The sequence below is a fragment of the Ostrinia furnacalis genome, unplaced genomic scaffold (assembly GCF_004193835.3).
Source record: "Ostrinia furnacalis isolate ACB-3 unplaced genomic scaffold, ASM419383v2 OfSCF0142, whole genome shotgun sequence".
NCBI classification, from domain to species: domain Eukaryota; kingdom Metazoa; phylum Arthropoda; class Insecta; order Lepidoptera; family Crambidae; genus Ostrinia; species Ostrinia furnacalis.
In genome coordinates, this window is record NW_021130381.1 from 49932 (window position 1) to 72012 (window position 22081).

Genomic DNA, 22081 nt, shown 5'->3' on the forward strand with positions numbered 1-22081 from the left:
TCGCACACTCACTGCGGCCGCTCGCACAGTCGCTCGGGGTCACTGGACGGAATGCTACTCGGTCGGCGAGCGGACTGTAGCGGAGATCACCCGGCACCCGTGGGTGACGGCGGGCGGGCGCGGCGAGCTGGAGCAGGAGCTGCCGATGATGGAGGTGGTCCAGACGAGGGTGCTGCCGTCCGCCGAGGCCGTCGACCCGGACGTGCTGCAGGTCGGTCGCTAAGCAGGCGAGGGTTCTGTTCCCGCCTGAGACAATTTACTTTTGCAGTTTTCTGAACCCACAATAAGGAAGCTCTTTAATGTGTTCACAAACGTTGCTTGCTTGAGTGAACGCACAGCGTTGAATACAGCTCTACAGTATCACAGTACACAGTCGCAGTCACATACAGTATCACAGTCGCCAAATCGAACGCACAGCGTTAGAGCTCTGAGATTGGTTCGTGTGTCACCCTGTGCGTCCGCACATTGTGAGACCTCATAGTAATATTTGTGAATACGGGCGTCTTGCCAGGCTTGCTTAGATCAAGCCCGGAGAGTCCCACTACAGCTAAAGCCCGGTCGCCGAGCACGTAGAATTTCGCCCTATGACCCCAAGCTACCCATCCTTGTCGCTCTAATATTGCTGTCGCGCTCGCACACTCACTGCGGCCGCCCGTCGCACAGTCGCTCGGGGTCACTGGACGGAATGCTACTCGGTCGGCGAGCGGACTGTAGCGGAGATCACCCGGCACCCGTGGGTGACGGCGGGCGGGCGCGGCGAGCTGGAGCAGGAGCTGCCGATGATGGAGGTGGTCCAGACGAGGGTGCTGCCGTCCGCCGAGGCCGTCGACCCGGACGTGCTGCAGGTCGGTCGCTAAGCAGGCGAGGGTTCTGTTCCCGCCTGAGACAATTTACTTTTACAGTTTTCTGAACCCACAATAAGGAAGCTGTCTAACGTTTACAAACGTTTCTTGCTTAAGTGAACGCACAGCGTTGGATACAGCTCTACAGTATCACAACACAGTCGCAGTCACATACAATATCACAGTCGCCCGTATTTACAAACGATGCTTGCTTAAGTGGACGCACAGCGTTAGAGCTCTGAGATTGGTTCGTGCGTGACCCTGTGCGTCCACGCACACTGTGAGACCTCATAGTAAAGTTTGTGAATGCGGGCGTCTTGCCCAGGCTTACTTAGATCAAGCCCGGAGAGACCTACCCTACCCTATAGCTAAAGTCCGGTCGCCGAGCACGTAGAAATTCGTCCAATGATCCCAAGCTACCCATCCTTACCGCTCGCGCGTAATTGCTGTCGCGCTCGCACACTCACTAGCTTACTCGAGAGTCCCACTCTACAGCTAAAGTCCGGTCGCCGAACACGTAGAATTTCGTCCAATGACCCCAAGCTACTCATCCATGTCGCTCTAATATTGCTGTCACGCTCGCACACTCACTGCGGCCGCCCGTCGCACAGTCGCTCGGGGTCACCGGACGGAATGCTACTCGGTCGGCGAGCGGACTGTAGCGGAGATCACCCGGCACCCGTGGGTGACGGCGGGCGGGCGCGGCGAGCTGGAGCAGGAGCTGCCGATGATGGAGGTGGTCCAGACGAGGGTGCTGCCGTCCGCCGAGGCCGTCGACCCGGACGTGCTGCAGGTCGGTCGCTAAGCAGGCGAGGGTTCTGTTCCCGCCTGAGACAATTTACTTTTACAGTTTTCTGAACCCACAATAAGGAAGCTCTTTAATGTGTTCGCAAACGTTGCTTGCTTAAGTGAACGCACAGCGTTGGATACAGCTCTACAGTATCACAGTACACAGTCGCAGTCACATACAGTATCACAGTCGCCTGTATTCACAAACGATACTTGCTTAAGTGTAGAAACAAATCGAACGCACAGCGTTAGAGCTCTGAGATTGGTTCGTGTGTCACCCTGTGCGTCCTGTGAGACTTCATAGTAAAGTTTGTGAATACGGAATCCCACTTCAGCTAAAGGCCGGTCGCCGAGCGCGTAGAATTTCGCCCTATGACCCCAAGCTACCCATCCTTGTCGCTCTAATATTGCTGTCTCGCTCGCACACTCACTGCGGCCGCTCGCACAGTCGCTCGGGGTCACTGGACGGAATGCTACTCGGTCGGCGAGCGGACTGTAGCGGAGATCACCCGGCACCCGTGGGTGACGGCGGGCGGGCGCGGCGAGCTGGAGCAGGAGCTGCCGATGATGGAGGTGGTCCAGACGAGGGTGCTGCCGTCCGCCGAGGCCGTCGACCCGGACGTGCTGCAGGTCGGTCGCTAAGCAGGCGAGGGTTCTGTTCCCGCCTGAGACAATTTACTTTTACAGTTTTCTGAACCCACAATAGGGAGCTCTTTAATGTGTTCACAAACGTTGCTTGCTTGAGTGAACGCACAGCGTTGAATAGAGCTCTGTGATTGGTTCGTGTGTGACCCTGTGCGTACGCGCACTGTGAGACCTCATAGTAAAGTTTGTGAATAAGGGCGTCTTCTGCATCTTACCTGATAGGAACGCACAGTGTTAGAGCTCTGAGATTGGTTCGTGTGTCACCCTGTGCGTCCGCGCACTGTGAGACCTCATAGTAAAGTTTGTGAATACGGGCGTCTTGCCCAGGCTTACTTAGATCAAGCCCGGAGAATCCCACTTCAGCTAAAGGCCGGTCGCCGAGCGCGTAGAATTTCGCCCTATGACCCCACCCAAGCTACCCATCCTTGTCGCTCTTATATTGCTGTCGCGCTCGCACACTCACTGCGGCCGCCCGTCGCACAGTCGCTCGGGGTCACTGGACGGAATGCTACTCGGTCGGCGAGCGGACTGTAGCGGAGATCACCCGGCACCCGTGGGTGACGGCGGGCGGGCGACCGTAAGAACTAGAGATCACTACAAAAAGGATCGAAAAACGTAAATGTACTATCGGCAACAGTGTTAACTGCCCATTGCCGGTCATGTCGTCTCGTTCTATCGCAAAGAGTCACCATTTGATGAGAGCGAGAGCAAAAACGGAAATGGATAGTTAACACTGTGGCCGATAGTAGGCAAGCTAAAAATAAAATAAAAAGTATTTTGATTTTGTCATTCATTCATAACTTTATTTATTTTTTTGGTACACAAAACAGCAATACAGAAATAAAATGATTTGGTCAATACAACCCGGTCGAGTTAACTGCGCACCTGGGGCAGTGACATCACATCGACAAGTGGGAGAGACATTCCAGCGAGGTGCGCAGTTAACTTTACTTCTATCTATCGATTTAACATATTATTTTTTCATTTCAGGCCATCTGCAGCTTAGGTTGCTTCAAACAGCGCGACAAACTGATACAGGAACTTTTGAGTCCACAGTAAGTATTACCACAGAATAATAATTAGTACTGTATTACTACCAGTAGTTAACATAATCTTTATTTTATTTATTTGCCTTATTCTATGCCAGAGCGACTGACAATGTAGACTTTTCTTTCTTGTAACCCGTAGCCGACTGTTCTGTCGTTAAAAATAAACCCATAGAATAAAGTACTTAAGTATTTTAGATTAATGGTGTCAGAACGTTTTTTTCACACTCTAGGGGACAAATATCCCTCAACACGTGTTGCCAGCAATGTCGGGTAAATTAGCGGACATTGCCGGACCTCGCTCGACATTATGTCATTGTTATGTGACAGATATGTCAAACTAAATCGCTCGATTTCGCTTTTCATGTTGTCGACACATGCCGCGGAACATTTGTCCCCTAGTGCAGTGTTTCATAACCTGTCTTATCTAAGAATCATTTAACAATCATAAATAAATGCCACTAAAGGTCACGTAATCAAAAATTGCAGCTTTTTTTATTAAGGACGTCCTTAAAATTGAGCTTGATTTCCTAATGCATCTACCACTCCAACGCGTGCAGATCGCCATCGCTGGCGCGATCATACGCCAATGACAGGTCGCGTGAACTGTCATGGGTCGCGCGACCTGTCATTGGCCTTTGATCGCGCCGGCGATTCGATGCACGCGTTGGTGTGGTTGAAGCTTAAGGGGTCCTTGGACAAAAAAGGTTAAGAAACGCTGAAACGTTGCCCTAGTGCATCCCTATTTACTTTTTTTTTAATATTGTATTTTTTTATTTTGTTTTTCTCTTTTGTTTGTTTTTTGTGTATTGTCTCATCTCATGTTTGTTTCCAGCTCTCTCCAAAAATGGTCACCGCAGAATAACAGCGTCGTGTTCTGAGTTTTATTTACCACTCCAGAGCATGACACATGCTGAGCGGTGGCCAATTTTGGTTCTAACTTGTACTTGTTTTTTGTTATCGGATTCTGTTATATTTTAAGTTGGAACCAAATAAATGTTTTTCTTTCTTCCTTTCTATATTTACCCTGTATTTTTCCCAGCCACAACACAGAGAAAGTGATATACTTCCTGCTGCTCGAGCGCAAGCGGCGCCGGCCCGCGCGCGACGACGAGCCGCGCCCGCCCGCGCCCGCCGCGCCGCCCGACCCGCCGCGCAAGCGCCTCGACACCTGCCGGGTGAGTACAGGACTTGGAGGGGCCAGAGGGGGTCCCTTTGCCCCCCCTTGACATTGTATATCCCATCACAACACTATAATGTGTAAAAACAACCCTCTAGACCAGACAGTTTCCGCTAGGCAGCTTCCGGGTGAGGGAGACACCAATATTACATCGTTTCAGCCAAATGACGCCCACCGCTGGACAAAGGCCTCCCCCAAGGCTTTCCACAATGGACGGTCCAGCGCTGCCCGAATCCAGGCTCTTCCCGTGACCTTTACCAGATTAGTAGTAGAAGAAACGTGCAGCCGATCTTCCTGGACATCTCCGGTGCTTTTGACAACGCGTGGTGGCCGATGATTTTGTTGAAGGTTAGGCCGGAATTCCGCCTATCATCTACAGGTCATTGGTCAGTTACTTTACAGCGTGTGGGTTCTCTACGTAGGAGCTCAAACGTCGTGGAAGCGTAGCACCATGGGGTGTCCTCAGGGATCAATGTTGAGCCCGATACTTTTAAACCTCCTCCTTAGCGATTTCCTGCTGTTACCTTGTCCTGAGGGACACGTAATAGCGTATGCAGACGATGTGACGATCGCAATCGAGGCTACGTCGCGTTCCAAGATTGAGCGTAAGGCCGCGTCCATTTTGGGAGCTGTGTCCGATTGGGGAACCCGCAACAGACTCGGTTTCTCCCCTAGAAAGTCTCACTATGACGCATAAGAGTAAATTCGAGCGTTCTCCCATAATCAAACTCGGCGTGACGTCACCCGCCGCTCCAGCCAGCACAGAGCAAGTGATATACTTCCTGCTGCTCGAGCGCAAGCGGCGCCGGCCCGCGCGCGACGACGAGCCGCGCCCGCCCGCGCCCGCCGCGCCGCCCGACCCGCCGCGCAAGCGCCTCGACACCTGCCGGGTGAGGGAGACAACGACATTCCACAAGCAGTAGTAGGCCTGTTCATTCGCGAGTGCATCGAAAACAAAACACGCGCGACGGAGGACGGACGACGGACGCGGGAGCAACCCTTCCTAAATAAAGACTGCTCCCTCTAGACCACACTGCTCCCCCCCTAGACCAGACTGCTCACTATTAGACCAGACTGCTCCCTCTAGACCTGACTGCTACTACCCCCCTAGACCAGACGGGCGTCAAATGGGCTACAGCTTAGTTTACTCAGCTTGCGGGAGCAGCTACAGGAAAGACTTCACTTGGTAGGTTCCTACAGTATAGGAGAGGGAGAGGGCTTTTGTTGCTAGAGATACTACAAGCGCCCAATGGGGTATTATCCGGCATAGCTCTTCACTGAGTAAGTTCCTGTATAGCGCATCACTGAGCTTCTGCGCCGTACAGTAGCCAGCTGTGTGACGTCACACCGCTCCAGCCAGCACAGAGCAAGTGATATACCGTCCGCGTCCATTTTGGGAGCTATATCCAATTGGGGAACCCGCAACAGACTCGGTTTCTCCTCTGGAAAGTCTCACTATGACGCATAAGGCTAAATTCGAGCGTTCTCCCGTAATCAAACTCGGCGTGACGTCACCCGCCGCTCCAGCCAGCACAGAGCAAGTGATATACTTCCTGCTGCTCGAGCGCAAGTGGCGCCGGCCCGCGCACGCGCCTCGACACAATAACAATTTGTTATTGCCGGGTGAGTGTACAATAAGAGGAGGGTAGTGAGTTTTCTTCTTCTTCGTCGGACACTTGTCAGAGTGGTCATGGCTGCGCTGACGAGGTACACGGTGGAGTAATGTCATCTCCGAGGGTAGCTCTCCTGGCGATGTGCTTCCATTTCTGACGGTTAGAGGCGTCGCGAGTACACTGGACCATGGTGGACTTAGCGACCTTTGTGATGGCGTCTATCCAGCGGGTTGGCGATCGACCGCGTGCTCGCTTGCCTTCCACCTGGCCCTGAACTACCAGTCTCGTCGAGTTCTTATTTCTAGAGACGTGACCAAAGAACGACATGACGATAGTCTCTTTAACACGAAGCTCCTTGAGGATGGATGGATATCCATTGGATACATGGTGCGAAATACCGTCCACGTAAGGATCACCATCAATTGGAGATCCCTTACCACTAGTGATAGCACTATCTTTTATTCTTAAGTGTCTGAGATCACGGGAACCCGCCTGAAAAAGAAATGATTTGCTCCCTCCCTCCCTAAAGATTGATCCCCTTAAACCAGACTGCTTCTCCCTAGCGCAGACTGCTCCCTCTTAGACCAGACTGTTCCCCCCTGAGCCAGAAACTGGGGACACCCATGGACCAGATAACTTTCTGAGGTTGTCGATCAATCGAGCTGGTGGCATAGTATTAATATAGGCCGCCCATAATATTGGGGCGTGTAAAAAAACTCTTATACAGCTAAAATTACTGAGAGTAAATAGCTATTTTAAATGTGTTTTTGTTTTTCACAGGTGAACGGTCAGTCAGCGCACTTCGGTCAAATAAGCGAGGGTTCCCCGATCACCCCAAGAAGATCACAGTTCAGGTACTGTACATTGAAAATATTTAGCTCTATATCAGCTCTATATGGGTTCTCCTAACGTTAGTACGTCACACTGACCCTGGACATATAAAGATCTAAGACCATTTAAGACTAATATGTCCATAGAAAAGTTTAATGAGTTTTGAGATAGAATAAAAGAAATAGACGGCCGATGGGGCAGCAAGGTTCTGGAGTGGAGGCCACGTACCGGTAAACGCAGCGTGTGATGACGACCTACCTCATAAAGGTAGCAGAAAGGCGCTGGTTGCAGGCCGCAACCAACCGCGAAATACGGAAATCATTGAGGAGGGTGGGCTATGTTTAGCAGTGGATTTTCAGTGGCTTAAATTATGATGATGATGAGATAAAATGTTCATATTATTACGCTTGTTCGATGCATTATAGGTCAGTGTGATGTGCTTATTTGGAACAATAACATATTGCCATGTTAATTTACTTAAAACTTGATGAACTTGATTAATCAATTTAATTTCGAAATAAACGTTACTCACTTCGATTTGGGACTCATTTCTTAGATACAATTTTTTTAGATTCTTAGGTACACATTTGCTTAGCAATAATCAACCTTATGTGCCCCAAATTAAAGTCGTAAACTGTAGATGAAGTAGTGTTATAATAATACATGATTGAGAAAATACAAATTTGAAATAAATATTACTAACTTTGATTTGGGACCCTAAAATAAAAGTCTAAAATAGCCCTTATGGCGCACGTTTGCTCTGCAATAATCAACCTTATGAGTGCCAAATTAAAGTTGTAAACTGTAGATGAAGTAGTGTTATAATGGTCCACGATTGAGGGCAGGTTTGCCCGCAGCAGGTCTGCGTCCGGTCGTCGCCCCGAGGGCCGGTCGTCGCCGCAGCTACCCGCCAGCCCGCCAAGTAAGATTAGCTGTATTATGGTGTTATATGAGCTGTATAAAGGTGTTATATGTGCTGTATAAAGGTGTTATATGTGCTGTATTAAGGTGTTATATGTGCTGTATAAAGGTGTTATATTATGTGCTGTATAAGTGGTTTTATAAAGCTTTGATGATGCACTTGATAAAATATAAAAAGGCAGTATAAGGTGTTAATATGTGGCGTATAAGTGATCGTTATGAAGCTTTTTTGTGCACGAAAATATGGTTTAAAACTACAGTGATATTATTGATGAAAATATGTTTGCTACACTAACGGCAGATTATGGTGTCATATTATGCGCTGTATCGTCGTTATGAAGCTTGATTATTTGTGCACGGAAATAATGAAATAAAAATATTTGCACCACCAGGCAGCCCGCCAAATAAGATTAGCTGTATAAAGGTGTTATATTTGCTGTATAAATGGTCGTTGAGAAACTTTTTTTGAAATATTTATCTGTGCACAGATAAATATTTACTTGCTCCCAAAGTCAGAATGTGGTGTTATATGTGCCGCATATAAAATGGATATTATAAAGCTTTATAATAATATGCACGCGAAAGTGTTAACGTTTTACCAAGTGATATTCGTTCTATACCTACTAAGAAATAATGATGTTTGTTGTAGAAATTAAATTATTATTCTTATGTGAATCATCTTGAAAATATAATTATTTTTATATCAATAATCTTTAAAGCATATTACAATAAAGCCCCTATCACACAGCAGGTCACACGCCGCACCGAGTGTCGTCGTTAGGAGGCACGCCCGCCACACCTGGTTCTCCATTAGGTATGTCATTACCTTTACTATCCTTCATCGTAACAGTTTAACTTTCCCCCGGGAGAAACTTGACCTTCACTGGTTGGGTTGTTGGCGATCAAGCTGTAGATCCTGGCTACACAGGAGTTGCAGCGGATATAGTCCCGTCCCGTATTCATCATCATCAGGTCATTTAGTCTCCACTGCAGGAGCAAGACCCTCTAATTTACCAGAGGCAAATGGAGGATTTGGCCTACTATACCCCTGTTGAACTGACGATCTGGTGAAAGTCGCGGGAAGTACCTAGATGCGGGCAACACAGGACCGGTCGTTATGGAAATCCTTGGAGGCCTTTGTCCAGCAGTGGACGTCATTTGAAACTGACTGTTACTCTTAAGTTTTTAACGCTTCAACCACTTGACCGATTTAGATAGAATCTGTAGTAGATATGTTTAAAAGGCAACCATTACGTCTTACTGACCTATCAAAACATAGTCCAAACCATTGAATTACGCTGAAAGTCACGTAGATAGGAATTTTGACGTAGGCATACCCTAAGAAAGGATTTTCAAAAATTCAACCCCTAAGGGGACGAAACTTCGGTCCAAATTTTACCGCGAACAAAAACACAGACAGAAGCTAAAGCCCGGTCTCCGAGCACGTAGAATTTTGTCCTATGACCCCAAGCTACCCATCCTTATCGCTCGCGCGTAATTATGTTGCAGTCGCGCTCGCACACTCACAGCGGGCGCCCGTCGCACAGTCGCGACAGCAATATAATTACGCGCGAGCGATAAGGATGGATAGCTTGGGGTCGTTGGACAAAATTCTACGTGCTCACAGACCGGGCTTTAGTACCTTACATTATAATTAAAATCTTATGCCGGCTGTGTATTTTTAACCGAACAATATTGTCTAATTTTCAGCATCACCATCGGTTAGAGAGCATCATCATCAGAGAGCTAACTCCACTGGGCCTACCATCAGCCTCAATATAAGTACGTATTTTTTGCAATATGAATGATTTATAAATAAATACTTTAATTAAATTCTAGAATTTCTGTAAGAAAGTTTTGAAATCGGACTGGAAACAAAAAAGATACAAGCAAGTTTGGAAAAAGCTGAGCGTGACATTAAATGTCTCACGCGTCCATAGCAGCCTATATGGGACTCTGCGTGTTGTTCTATCGTGACCAGTGACGTCACGAGATTTCTAATGTCTAGGTATATCTTTTAGAAAAGCCTCTGTCCTTCTCATCTTACTCTATACCAAAAGCTCATCAAGGTAAATACTCTGACAACTTATTAAGTGAACTAGCTGTGCCCGCGACTTCGTACGCGTGAAAACCCATTTTCGCAACATTTTTAGTTTTTTCTCTGCACCTATTACTCGTAGCGTGATGGTATACAATAGCCTTCTTCAATAAATGGGCTATCTAACACTGAAAGATTTTTTCAAATCGGACCGGTAGTTCCTAAGATTAGCGCGTTCAAGTAAACAAACAAACTCTTCAGCTTTATAATATTAGTATAGATAAGTGTGATTTTTCAACAAAACTTCTTCCTTTCCAGGTGGTGAACCAGGCGAAGCTGTGATCATCATAAACGAGTCTCCGATCATGGGCTCATCAGTGGCAGTCAGGCCGCACAGTCCATCGCAGTCACATAGAGGTAAATCATCAGTAGCCGTATTCACGTAACAAAACTTCAACGACATGCAAGTGATTTGGTCGCTGGAGTCACTTTTCGTATTCACGTGTTAATTGCCCGATTTTTTTGCGATTTTGTTTTTATACATTCAACAAGTATTCAATCGTCGCCTCCGCGGTATTCACCTATTACCTATTTTGAAGTTTGGTTCAAGTGATTAAACGTCAAATGAAAAATCGCTGAGTTGCGATCCTATCGAATAATCGTTCTATCGAAATGATACGTGAATACAGATTTAAAACTGTTTTTCAATAGGATGACTTCTAAACGTCAACGACATTTTGACTGTCAAAATACTTTTTTTTTTTTTTTTTAATGGCAACCAAACCTCTCTGGGAGGTTTATTTCTGCCAATGTCGAGTGAAAATTGACATAGTTATCAATAGAACGTGGGTGTTTTAGTTCTATTGATTTCTCATGGATTCCGTGGAGTTAAGTATGCCCGAAAGCAGGTTTCAAGACGCCACCGGGTCCAAAGCGGGTTGTTCATACGACAACCCACTCGACACTCGATGCGCGCTCAAATTCGAAGTATTTCAATGTTTTTTATAATTTACCACTTCACTGCACTTTAGAACACAAAATAACACCAAATTTGTACACTAAAGTCCATTAAATAATAAATTGAAACCATTAAAACAGATCGACCATGCTTCCCGTTCAACTACCCTCCACGGAATCCAAATATTTTTTATCTGTTTATTATAATAAATTGACATAGGTAATAAATAATACTTACTAAATGTTATGTAAATAAAATAATCTAACTGTGAAATTATTTTTTTTAATTTTATTCCTAACAATAATGATGTAATTATTTTTTAGACCTTGAGTTTAGTATACAGGGTGTATTGTAAAATATTCTTGTTTTCATCATTTTAATGTCATCAAATTTTAATGTGATATTATTTATTATTTGTATAATTATTATGTACAATGATAGGTAGCGCATTTTCTTACATAACTTTTCAATTCCTATCATTGGAGGTCCGAAAATATTTCTCATACAATTTGATACCAATGATCATTCTTCATAAAAAATTTAAAACCTACATATTTAAAAACATAATCATTGATATTCATAATATCACTAATCATACACTTAGTTTTTACTAATATTTGTTTTCGTCATCATTCGAATAAATAACTATAATATTCATAATTAGGCCACAGGTCATTTAGTCTCCACTGCAGGAGCACGACCCTCTAATTTACCAGGCAAATGAGCGCTGGCTCTTTCCATTCCATATGAAGTGAGTGAGAAATCGTTACTCCCGGGCCCGCTCAGCCCAACGAATAGCAAAACTTTTAATTACAATATTGCCCCATCTCTTTTTATCCTATATGAAGTGAGAGAGAGGTCATTGCTTTCAGACTCGCTTAGCTTAAAACGGATAGCAAGGCTGTCAATTACCTTAATGCTCTCTCTTTCCATCCCATATCAAGTGAGAGAGAGGTCATTGCTAACATAATGTTTTGTCTCTTTCCATTCCATATAAAGTGAGAGAGAGGTCGTCACTCCCCGGCCCGCCGACAACACAGTCGCCGCCGCAGCCCACTCTGTTCCCTAACTTGGGCACTATCACAGGTAAATATTATTTAAATTTCAAACTGCCTTAATGTGTTTTTTAAATATTTTTATTGCAAAATGTAGGTGCAACATAGTCTTAAATTTAGTTGTTCACCTTACCGGTACGTCAACAACATACTTTTTACGAGCCGTCGAAAAAATGAAGTCACAACATGTCTTTACAAATTGGTTTCTAAAAATAAATAAATACGTTCTAAAATATAAAGACTGCTTTAGTGGACTGTATTTCTGTAGTTTATGGCTTGTTCGTGATTTATTATGCTAGAAAAAAGCAAAACGACAGTTTAGTTGTAAAAGTGCGTAAGTCATTTTTTGAATGTTTTAACATTTTGATGCCATTGGATGAAGAAAGACCGCGTGTTTTTTCCGACCAATCTCCTGTAAAATGCACATTTTTGGCTTACACACTGTAAGAACTTCACTGACGACAAGACATTTTTAAGAGCCAACCAAAGCGTATATTGTGTCCTTTAAACGAGACTTCAAAAAAAGAGATAATATTAAAAATAATAAATAAATAAGTATCAAAAAGAATCGCCGGACACAATAGTCCCCTCTTACTAAATTCCCCCTTTTCACAGGCGTCCCGCCCGGCGGCGGGGCTGCGGGCGCGGCGGCGCCGTGGCGTGTTCGACTGGCCACCATCAAAAACTCCTTCCTCGGATCGCCACGGTTCCACAGGAGGAAAATGCAGGGTAAGTAGTTAAGTACACAGTAAACAGCAATGTTCCATCATCATCAGGTCATTTAGTCTCCACTGCAGGAGTATAACGACCCTCTAATTTACTAAAGACAAATAGTAACTCCCTACGCTGGCCAGACGGGTTGGGAATGGGATGGAATGTTCGTATGATCATAAAAAATTCCTTCCTCGGATCGCCACGGTTCCATAGGAGGAAAATGCAAGGTGAGTCATCATCATCATCATCAGGTCATTCAGCCAGGTGCTGGAAAGCACAGCGTGGGACGTCCAAAAACGAGGTGGACAGACGACCTCATAAAGGTTGCAGGAAGACGCTTGACGCAGGCCGCTACCGACCGGGAAGTCTATGTCAGGACATTCAGTCTCCACTGCAGGGGCAGTATCTCTAATTGACCAGAGGCAAATGGAGGATTTGTCCTACACTCCCCACGCTGGCCAGACGGGTTGGGATATTCGCATGACCACCATAAAGAACTCCTTAGGGTCGCCAAGGTTCTATAGGAGGAAAATGCAGGGTGAGTCATCTTTATCTCCTTCCTCGGATCGCCACGGTTCCACAGGAGGAAAATGCAGGGTGAGTCATCTTTATCTCCTTCCTCGGATCGCCACGGTTCCACAGGAGGAAAATGCAGGGTGAGTCATCTTTATCTCCTTCCTCGGATCGCCACGGTTCCATACCAGGAAAATGTAGAGTGAGTCATCATCATCAGGTCATTTAGTCTCCACTGCAGGAGCACGACCCTCTAATTTACCAGAAGGTGGAGCACAACCTTCTAATTTACCAGAGGCAAATGGTGGATTTGGCCTACATTCCCCTCCATAAAGAACTCCTTAGGGTCGCCAAGGTTCTATAGGAGGAAAATGCAAGGTGAGTCATCATCATCATCATCAGGTCAGTTAAGGAGGCAGGAGGCCAGGTGCTGGAAAGCGCAGCGTGCGACGTCCAAAAACAAGGTGGACAGACGACCTCATAAAGGTTGCAGGAAGACGCTTGACGCAGGCCGCTACCGACCGGGAAGTCTATGTCAGAACATTCAGTCTCCACTGCAGGAGCACGACCCTCTAATTGACCAGAGGCAAATGGAGGATTTGGCCTACACTCCCCACGCTGGCCAGACGGGTTGGGATATTCGCATGACCACCATAAAGAACTCCTTAGGGTCGCCAAGGTTCTATAGCAGGAAAATGCAGGGTGAGTCAATTATCATCATCATCCTACTGAAAACTATGGTACTGAAAAGCGTAGCGTGGGACGTCTACCCACAAGGTCAAACGACCTCATAAAAGTTGCAGGAAGGCGTTGGATACGGGCCGGTCAATCTGGCAATCATTGGGGGAGGCCTACGTTCAGCAGTGGACGTCCTGTGGCTGAGTCGCTGAAATAATGATAATGATGAACTGAAGTTGCTTGCAAGAGACCGCTTCACAGCGATAAGACCGCCTTAAGATTACAGCGGACTTATCAACTCAGGAACAACACCGTATCGTTTATCACGATCGTCCTGAAGTATGGAGTCTCATGCAAAGAATACTGACCGCATCGAGTTGATACGGTCACGATCCCTTTCCGGGTTGATAAGTGTTCTAAAGCCCGGTCTGTGAGCATGTAGAATTTTGTCCAATGACCCCTAGCTACCCATCGTTATCGCTCGCGCGTAATTATATTGCTGTCGCGACTGTGCGACGGGCGCCCGCAGTGAGTTTGCGAGCGCGATAGCAACATAATTACGCGCGAGCGATAAGGATGGGTAACTTGGGGTCATTGGACTAAATTCTACGTGTTCACAGATCAGACTATAGCTGCGTCTCTTTTGTGTATTTCTTTCTTTTCTTGATTATGTGTCTTACGCCCATATTCACAAACGATGCCTGCTTAAGTGAAGCAGCAAATCGAACGCAGAGCGTTGAATGGAGCTCTGTGATTGGTTCGTATGTCACCTTGTGCGTCCACGCGCATTGTGAGTCCTCATTGTGAATACAGGCGTAATTTATACTTACTTTACTAATGCCCGTTTTCACCATCAATCCATAATGTTTTAGTGACCCCTTTTAAAACAAAACATAGGGGTCACTTAAAAATTTGGAATTGATGGTGAAAACAGGCACGAGTCCTTGAAATAATGATGATGATGAACTAAAGTTGCTTGATAGCAATAAGACTGCCTAAATTGAACCATCTCTCTTGTGTATTTTTTTTGTTTATGTGTCTTATCAGTGTAAATACAAAATGAGTAGGTCATCTTCATAGAAACGCACCGAGCGCGGTTTGTATAAACATAATTAACTTTAAAAAAAAAATAAAACCGACTTCAAATGCGTGAACACAAAAAAAAACTAAAAATTAAAAATATTGCGTATAAAAAAGTTCAACCCCAATTTTCCACCCTTGGGGGTGAAATATTTTCTTCAAATTCGCATGAAACCACCCTTTTGATAATACCTATTCAACAAAAAAATAATCGTTCAAATTGATTTATTATCGGCGGAGATATTGCGTATAAAAAAGTTCAACACCAATTTTCCACCCTTGGGGGTTGTGTTTTCTATTATTAAATTTAAATGGGACCACCCTTGAGGTATTACCTATACGCCGAAAAAAGATTTGTTCAAATCGGTTCATAATTGGCGGAGTTATCGCGTAACAAACATAGAAAAAAAAAAAAAACATACGAGTCGAATTGAGAACCTCCTCCTTTTTTGAAGTCGGTTGAAAATTCGGACAAAATTCGCCGCAACACGACGCTAATCAACGCTAAATTTTGTCAGTGTGTGCGTGCGCGCCGCATACGTATTGGCGCGCTCAGGCTCACATACAAACCTCTCTCGTTGCGTTTCTATGAAGATGACCTACTCATTTGTATTTACTCTGGTCTTATCTATTCTTCTTTCACTAAATATTCTATTTCTTTCTTCCAGCGTCCTCCGAAGAAGTCCACCTCACCCCGGAATCGTCTCCGGAGCTGACCAAGCGCTCCTGGTTCGGCTCCCTGCTGCTGTCGGCCGACAAGGAGGAGACCTTCACGGCGCTGGTGAAGGGCAAGCCGCTCGCCACCGTCAAGGCGGACCTCATACACGCCTTCCTGAGCGTGAGTAGTGCTGGGCTAGTGTTGGGCTCGCCAAGTAGTGCGGACTAGTGGTGGGCTCGCGCTGTAGGGTTGGACTAGTGTTGGGGGTCACTTAGTAGTGATGGGGGTCACTTAGTAGTGATGGGGGTCACTTAGTAGTGATGGGGGTCACTTAGTAGGGTTGGACTAGTGTTGGGGTCACTTGGTAGTGATGGGGGTCGCTTAGTAGGGTTGGGGGTCGCTTAGTAGGGTTGGACTAGTGTTTGGGGGTCACTTAGTAGTGATTGGGGTCACTTAGTAGGGTTGGACTAGTGTTGGGGTCACTTAGTAGTGCTGGACTAGTGATGGGGGTCACTTAGTAGGGTCGGACTAGTGTTGAGGGTCGGTAAGTGTGTTGGACTAGTGTTGGGATAGTGTTGAGGGTCAGTAACTAGTGTTGGACTAGTGTTGAGGGTCGGTAAGTGTGTTGGACTAGTGTTGAGGGTCAGTAAGTGTGTTGGACTAGTGTTGGGCTAGTGTTGAGGGTCAGTAACTAGTGTCGGGGCGCTGGATAGTCCACCTCACCCCGGAATCGTCTCCGGAGCTGACCAAGCGCTCCTGGTTCGGCTCCCTGCTGCTGTCGGCCGACAAGGAGGAGACCTTCACGGCGCTGGTGAAGGGCAAGCCGCTCGCCACCGTCAAGGCGGACCTCATACACGCCTTCCTGAGCGTGAGTAGTGCTGGGCTAGTGTTGGGCTCGCCAAGTAGTGCGGACTAGTGGTGGGCTCGCGCTGTAGGGTTGGACTAGTGTTGGGGTCACTTGGTAGTGTTGGACTAGTGTTGAGGGTCGATAAGTGTGTTGGACTAGTGTTGAGGGTCACTTAGTAGGGTTGGACTAGTGTTTGGGGGTCACTTAGTAGTGATTGGGGTCACTTAGTAGGGTTGGACTAGTGTTGGGGTCACTTAGTAGTGCTGGACTAGTGATGGGGGTCACTTAGTAGGGTCGGACTAGTGTTGAGGGTCGGTAAGTGTGTTGGACTAGTGTTGGGATAGTGTTGAGGGTCAGTAACTAGTGTTGGACTAGTGTTGAGGGTCGGTAAGTGTGTTGGACTAGTGTTGAGGGTCAGTAAGTGTGTTGGATTAGTGTTGGGCTAGTGTTGAAGTTCGATAAGTAGTGTTGGACTAGTGTTGAGGGTCGGGAAGTGTGTTGGACTAGTGTTGAGGTAGTGTTGGACTAGTGTTGAGGTAGTGTTGGACTAGTGTTGAGGGTCAGTAAGTGTGTNTGAAATAAGAACAGTAAAAGCTGAAATAAGCTGAGCATAGCATAGATTATGGAGAATCACCTTTTGTTAGCATCAGGAAAAACTGTCACGATGAGCAATATTTCAAGGTTTTTGAGTTTTGAGCGGTAATAATACTTATGTAGGTAGAAATAGAACACTTCATTAACTACGAGTATTTTGTATTTATTTGCAGCAATGAGTCTAAAAAAGTAGTTACACAAATTAAAATACGAAGAAATATATTTTTTCCTGGAAAATTGTCTTAGAAAGAATATTATCTGTTTTGATAGGAATCTGTCCTTCACACTGATGGTACCATAATTCTCACTTCCTTTGTAACTAAAAGGAAAACATTTTCCTTTACACTTAATATCAAAACTTCAACAATTTTGATTACAAAACTTAGAACATATTTTGTTACGAAAATCCATGCAACATTATTCCAACACGTTATGTTATGCACAATGATGACATAGTGCGAGTGTACTATTTACAAAGTATGACCACAGAATATAAAATCCGGCGGGAAAATCCACAGCCATAACTGCATTTAACTCAAAGATATTGCCCACCATAAATTCACTTAGTTGCCTCGAGATCGTAAAGTTTTTACATCAGCTCAAGTTACAGTGTTATAATGCAAATGAGTTCTGTAACTCTGTGGGTTGTCCCTCTAAATCTTCAACACTTTCGGGCTACGTGACAGCTTTAATCTTAGTGATTCGTGATCACGAATAAAGGAAGTCCCTAGTCATCAATTAAACCATTTTTCGCTCGAACTAAAAAGAAGTAGGTTAATCTTTTGCAATTTGGCCGCGGGCTGCCAAAAAGCGTTTCAAAGGAGCGGTGATTTGAAGTGCCAATTTCGCTGTAGGTATCTCTTTATAAGAAATCTATATTAAGCGCTTGTGGCCAAGGCTGTCTGAAATATTTCAGGACTCTCGGGCTCACAGGTATTCAGGGTTGAATCTAGAAAAAAGACAGAAATTTTTAAAAATAAAAAAACGTGATTAGAAATGATCGTGATAATTTTAATATCAACGGAAATTATTACAACCCAACCTAAAAATGTTGGAAAAGCTTTAGACCCTCTGAGGTTTTGGTTCCCGAGTAGGAATGGGACCTCCGGTACTTTATATGATGATGCTAGTGCTACTTGTGACATCATATGACCTTTACGCATTGCTTTTGCTTTTCATTCCCGGAAAACACATATTTCTCGAGGGATGTGGGTCGGCCATCATAAATGTGAAAGTTGGTAATCAGGACTTATATTTCCTAGATAGTGTTTTCTTTGACCACTTACATAGCTTTTGTCAGCTTTGCCATAAAATTATGTGATAGATTAGTTAAACAATGATATTAAGAAAACAAAGCATTGATTCTATAGGCTTAGGCTGAGTTGCCTTATCTTATCTTATCTTATCTAAGGGGGTTAAGCTTATTATGCAGCAAGCTTATTATTATGTGGCAGCAAGGTAGATGAGTAGAGGTCACGTATCGGAAAATGAATCGTGAGACGTCCACCAACAAGGTGGACCGACGACCTCATAAAGATAGCAGGAAGGCACTGGATGCAGGCCGCTACTTACCAAGAAGGTGATATGGAAATCATTGGAGGAGGCCTATGTTCAGCAGTAGACGTCCTGTGGCTGAAATGATGATGAAGTGATGATGAGGCTGAAATGATATTAATAATTGTTAAGTTATTGGCTTCATATGTCGATACATTACGTCTCAAATTACGTAAACATCCCCTTTCAAATCAATATAACCGCTTCTACTTAAATTGCTGTTAAAATTGTTAGAAATACAACCTCTCTCGTTTCCAGTTCGCGGAAGCAATCAGCAGTTCGATCAGATTACGACGTTTTCTGATATAGTATGTCAGACACAGGCTTTCAATTCCTGTATGTCTAAACTCGGCACGGAAGACATGCGATCCTTTGCCGTAGTAGACGTGCATGTTTCGTTTATATTAAGTTTGAGAGGTTGGAGTTTTTCTTTTATTTGAATATCTCAGTTTTATTGTACTACACAGAGCAGGGATATGACTTTGTGAGTCTGTGAAAACTTTATTTAGTTGTATAATCAAGAATTATAAATAGTTAGACAGATTTGCAATAATATTTAGGATTGTAATTGGTATTATTGCTAGGATTTATGTATTTTAAACATAAACTTTAAACTCCTTTACTAATAAAAAGTTTTAAAATTACACTTCCTTACTACCTAAATCGTCTCTACGAGCTAAAGGCAGAAAAGTTCTCGAGTGGTGACCACGGGCTGGAAGACGTAGCGTGGGCTGGCTTTCTACTAGGTAGACCGACGATCTGGTAAAGATCGCGGGCAGCGCAGAACCGATCATTGTGGAAAACCTTGGAGGAGGTTTTGTCCAGCAGTGGACATCATTTGGCTGAAACGAACTACCAAATTAAGTTTAACGAGCGTGTTATTTTTATTAGTAAAAAAAAGTAAAAGTAAAAAGAACTGATTGGAAAATAAGAGACTACCGAGAGGGTAACTATTTATTTTATTGGTTTTGAAAAATTGCTCAAATCCCGACGTAACTGTAGGTTTTAATTTATTTCCTGTCTGTTCCTATTCGCAGCCTCGTCAGTAACCTAAGCCACTACGCTTTATGTTAGCAGTCGGCATGTCACAGAGAGATTTTATCAGGGATCCTTCGGGATCTACCTATTTCATCAGGTCACGTGTATTCCCTTTCCTGTGATGGCTATTCCTGGCCCACGACCCACGTACCGGACAAATTGGCTCAATAAGGTTTTGCGAGATAGCGGGCACAAATTCCCTGGTAAAGTTTAAAGGAATTTCAAGTGAAGCGATATTTTTTAAGCAAATCTAAACCTTATTAACTCTTGTAATGAAGATTTCCATTGTAGCCCCTTGTTGTAATTTTTAATACATTATTTTTTCTTTCAATCTGTGATGTAGTTTTTTTGGACATGTTTCGCTGCCACAGAAGCTTCGTCTTATCGCGGTTTTAAGAATATTTAATTATCGAAGGACTCAGGCGTTGTTCACATTTTTTATGGATTTTAGTTCACTTGTTATTTTGACGCAGCATGTTTATGCTAAAATAATGAAACTTGCAAGGAATGAGAGCTGTAAGTACGTGCCGCTGTTTTTATTCATACTACGGCCCTGTATTACCATGCACACGTTAACAATGAATTTCAGCCTTATCATATTATGATTTTTCTGTACTTTGTTTTAAGTAGTTTAACCTACTCTAGAATCATGCTTTTCGTTTGTGGACGCGTCGCCGGGATACCATAAAAAGCCTTTTATGGTCAATACAAAACTTACTTTTATGGTCTGTTTATATGTCGTGAAGAATGGATGGGTTGTATTGACGGATGTCGGTAGTCCGGGATTTATTGAGGGGGATGCAAAGCGAATACTGAGAAGTGTTTAGGGAGAGGTTTATTTTATGCCTAATATTACTGAGATTGGAAAAGTTATTAGGTAAGGATCTACACCGGTTTCGTTTTGTTTATTGCTTGCTCATGTGAATGAGTTTTTAAGCGTAATCAAGATGAGAAGTAATCTAAATAATTTGAACGGCAAAACAGTTTTCAATAGGGATGATGACTGGGTAATGAAATCGAAATTATTTAGTCCATCAGACAGATAATAAAAAAAATTTGGACACATATTTTTGAATTTTTTTCAAACTCGAATAATTACAGCATTATATTGAGTTGAAATGTCGCGTGACGTCACTTTTGAGTAAAAATCTTACTCAAGCGTGACGTAACGCGCCATTTCAACTCGATGTAGCACTGTTATTATTTTATTTTTATTTATTATTTATAATTATCTGTCTGACGGACAAATAATTGAATTTTTTTCATCTAGCCTATTCAAATGGGTGCATTTTCAGACTGGCTGACTTTAACAATCGTCAAAAGTGTCAAACTTCATACAAAAAACACCGGTTATGGTTATAGTTCCAGTTAAATTAAAGTGGTGCAACTCAGTCTAAACAGTTATATCAATGACAATCACATTTAAAATCATCATGTCTGCTGGTATACAAGCTCAGATGTATTATTACCTTATATATCCTTTTGTTACACACATATTTCGTTGTATTCCGAATAGTAGTTACATATACAGGGTACATAAATATGTATCTTTCTTCTGGTATCAGATTCAGAGATTGTTTGTCTGAGTCTTGCGGGTCGGAACAAATCTGATTTCCTCTGCATTAATATTAAGACAAATTGAAAAAAAGATTACACAGAAAGATGATAGAATTCTTCCATCTCTTTGAGTAATCAGAAGCTTCCTTCTTATTGCTTAGAGCGTTAGACTGTCACGTCTACTTCTTTGTTAAAAATTATATTATCGCACAAAGCACAATAATATCACCAGAGAGTACAAAAAAATTATGTAACTGGGTGAAACGAAACGAATCTAAATTTTTGAAATATCTTTTGTTTATTATTTTTAAACCTAATAATAGTTATGGTTTTTAGGAGCGTATCTATCTTTCTGAAAAAAATATATATACTCTGCATTAGCTTTATACTAGAGTGGTTCCGTAGAGTCTATGTACGTAGTTATTTTCTCCTAAAAATCCAATTTTTCCTACGTAACAGCGCAAGCAAATTAAGTTACATCCGATTAACTGAAGTTTTTTGCCTCTAATCAATTAGGTTCGGCTAAACCCATGCGTTCACCCTGCGTCCGCCATAGCTTGCACGGTGGCGATCACTGCGCGTGCAAAAGTTGTTCACACTGCCGCGTTAGCATTCCAGACGTTCACCGTGAAATAGTTCCGCCATTTTTAAATCAGAAACGTCAGAATAACACGTTGATTTGACCGAAGCTTTATAAAGCCTTGTCCAGGAGGGCGAATTCGCCGCGAATCATGAGCGTAGAATCATACGCGTGTTGGCGAGATACTAGCATCCAATACATTGCGTCCACAAGACACGCGCGAGTTGAAAATTCGCGCGTAAATCGCATCATACACGCTCGTGTTCGCGCGAAGACATTCGCGGTGAATCGCCCTCCTGGACAAGGCCTAACGTTGGTAAATACAGCGCATCCATACACTTACATTATAA

At 44.0% G+C, this 22081-nt stretch overlaps 1 protein-coding gene across 1 annotated transcript in view; it reads left to right on the plus strand.

The window, feature by feature from the left end:
- Nucleotides 1-15824, plus strand: part of sff (BRSK family serine/threonine-protein kinase sugar-free frosting) — a 43981-nt gene extending 28157 nt beyond the window's left edge. The window contains exons 10-19 of the mRNA XM_028304311.1: nucleotides 3267-3331; nucleotides 4365-4500; nucleotides 6896-6969; nucleotides 7792-7868; nucleotides 8616-8681; nucleotides 9578-9649; nucleotides 10224-10322; nucleotides 11863-11949; nucleotides 12534-12647; nucleotides 15572-15824. Of these exons, the coding sequence (XP_028160112.1) occupies nucleotides 3267-3331; nucleotides 4365-4500; nucleotides 6896-6969; nucleotides 7792-7868; nucleotides 8616-8681; nucleotides 9578-9649; nucleotides 10224-10322; nucleotides 11863-11949; nucleotides 12534-12647; nucleotides 15572-15789 (1008 nt within the window). The 3' untranslated portion in view covers nucleotides 15790-15824. The remainder of the gene's footprint in view (nucleotides 1-3266; nucleotides 3332-4364; nucleotides 4501-6895; nucleotides 6970-7791; nucleotides 7869-8615; nucleotides 8682-9577; nucleotides 9650-10223; nucleotides 10323-11862; nucleotides 11950-12533; nucleotides 12648-15571) is intronic.
- Nucleotides 15825-22081: the final 6257 nt, after the last annotated feature.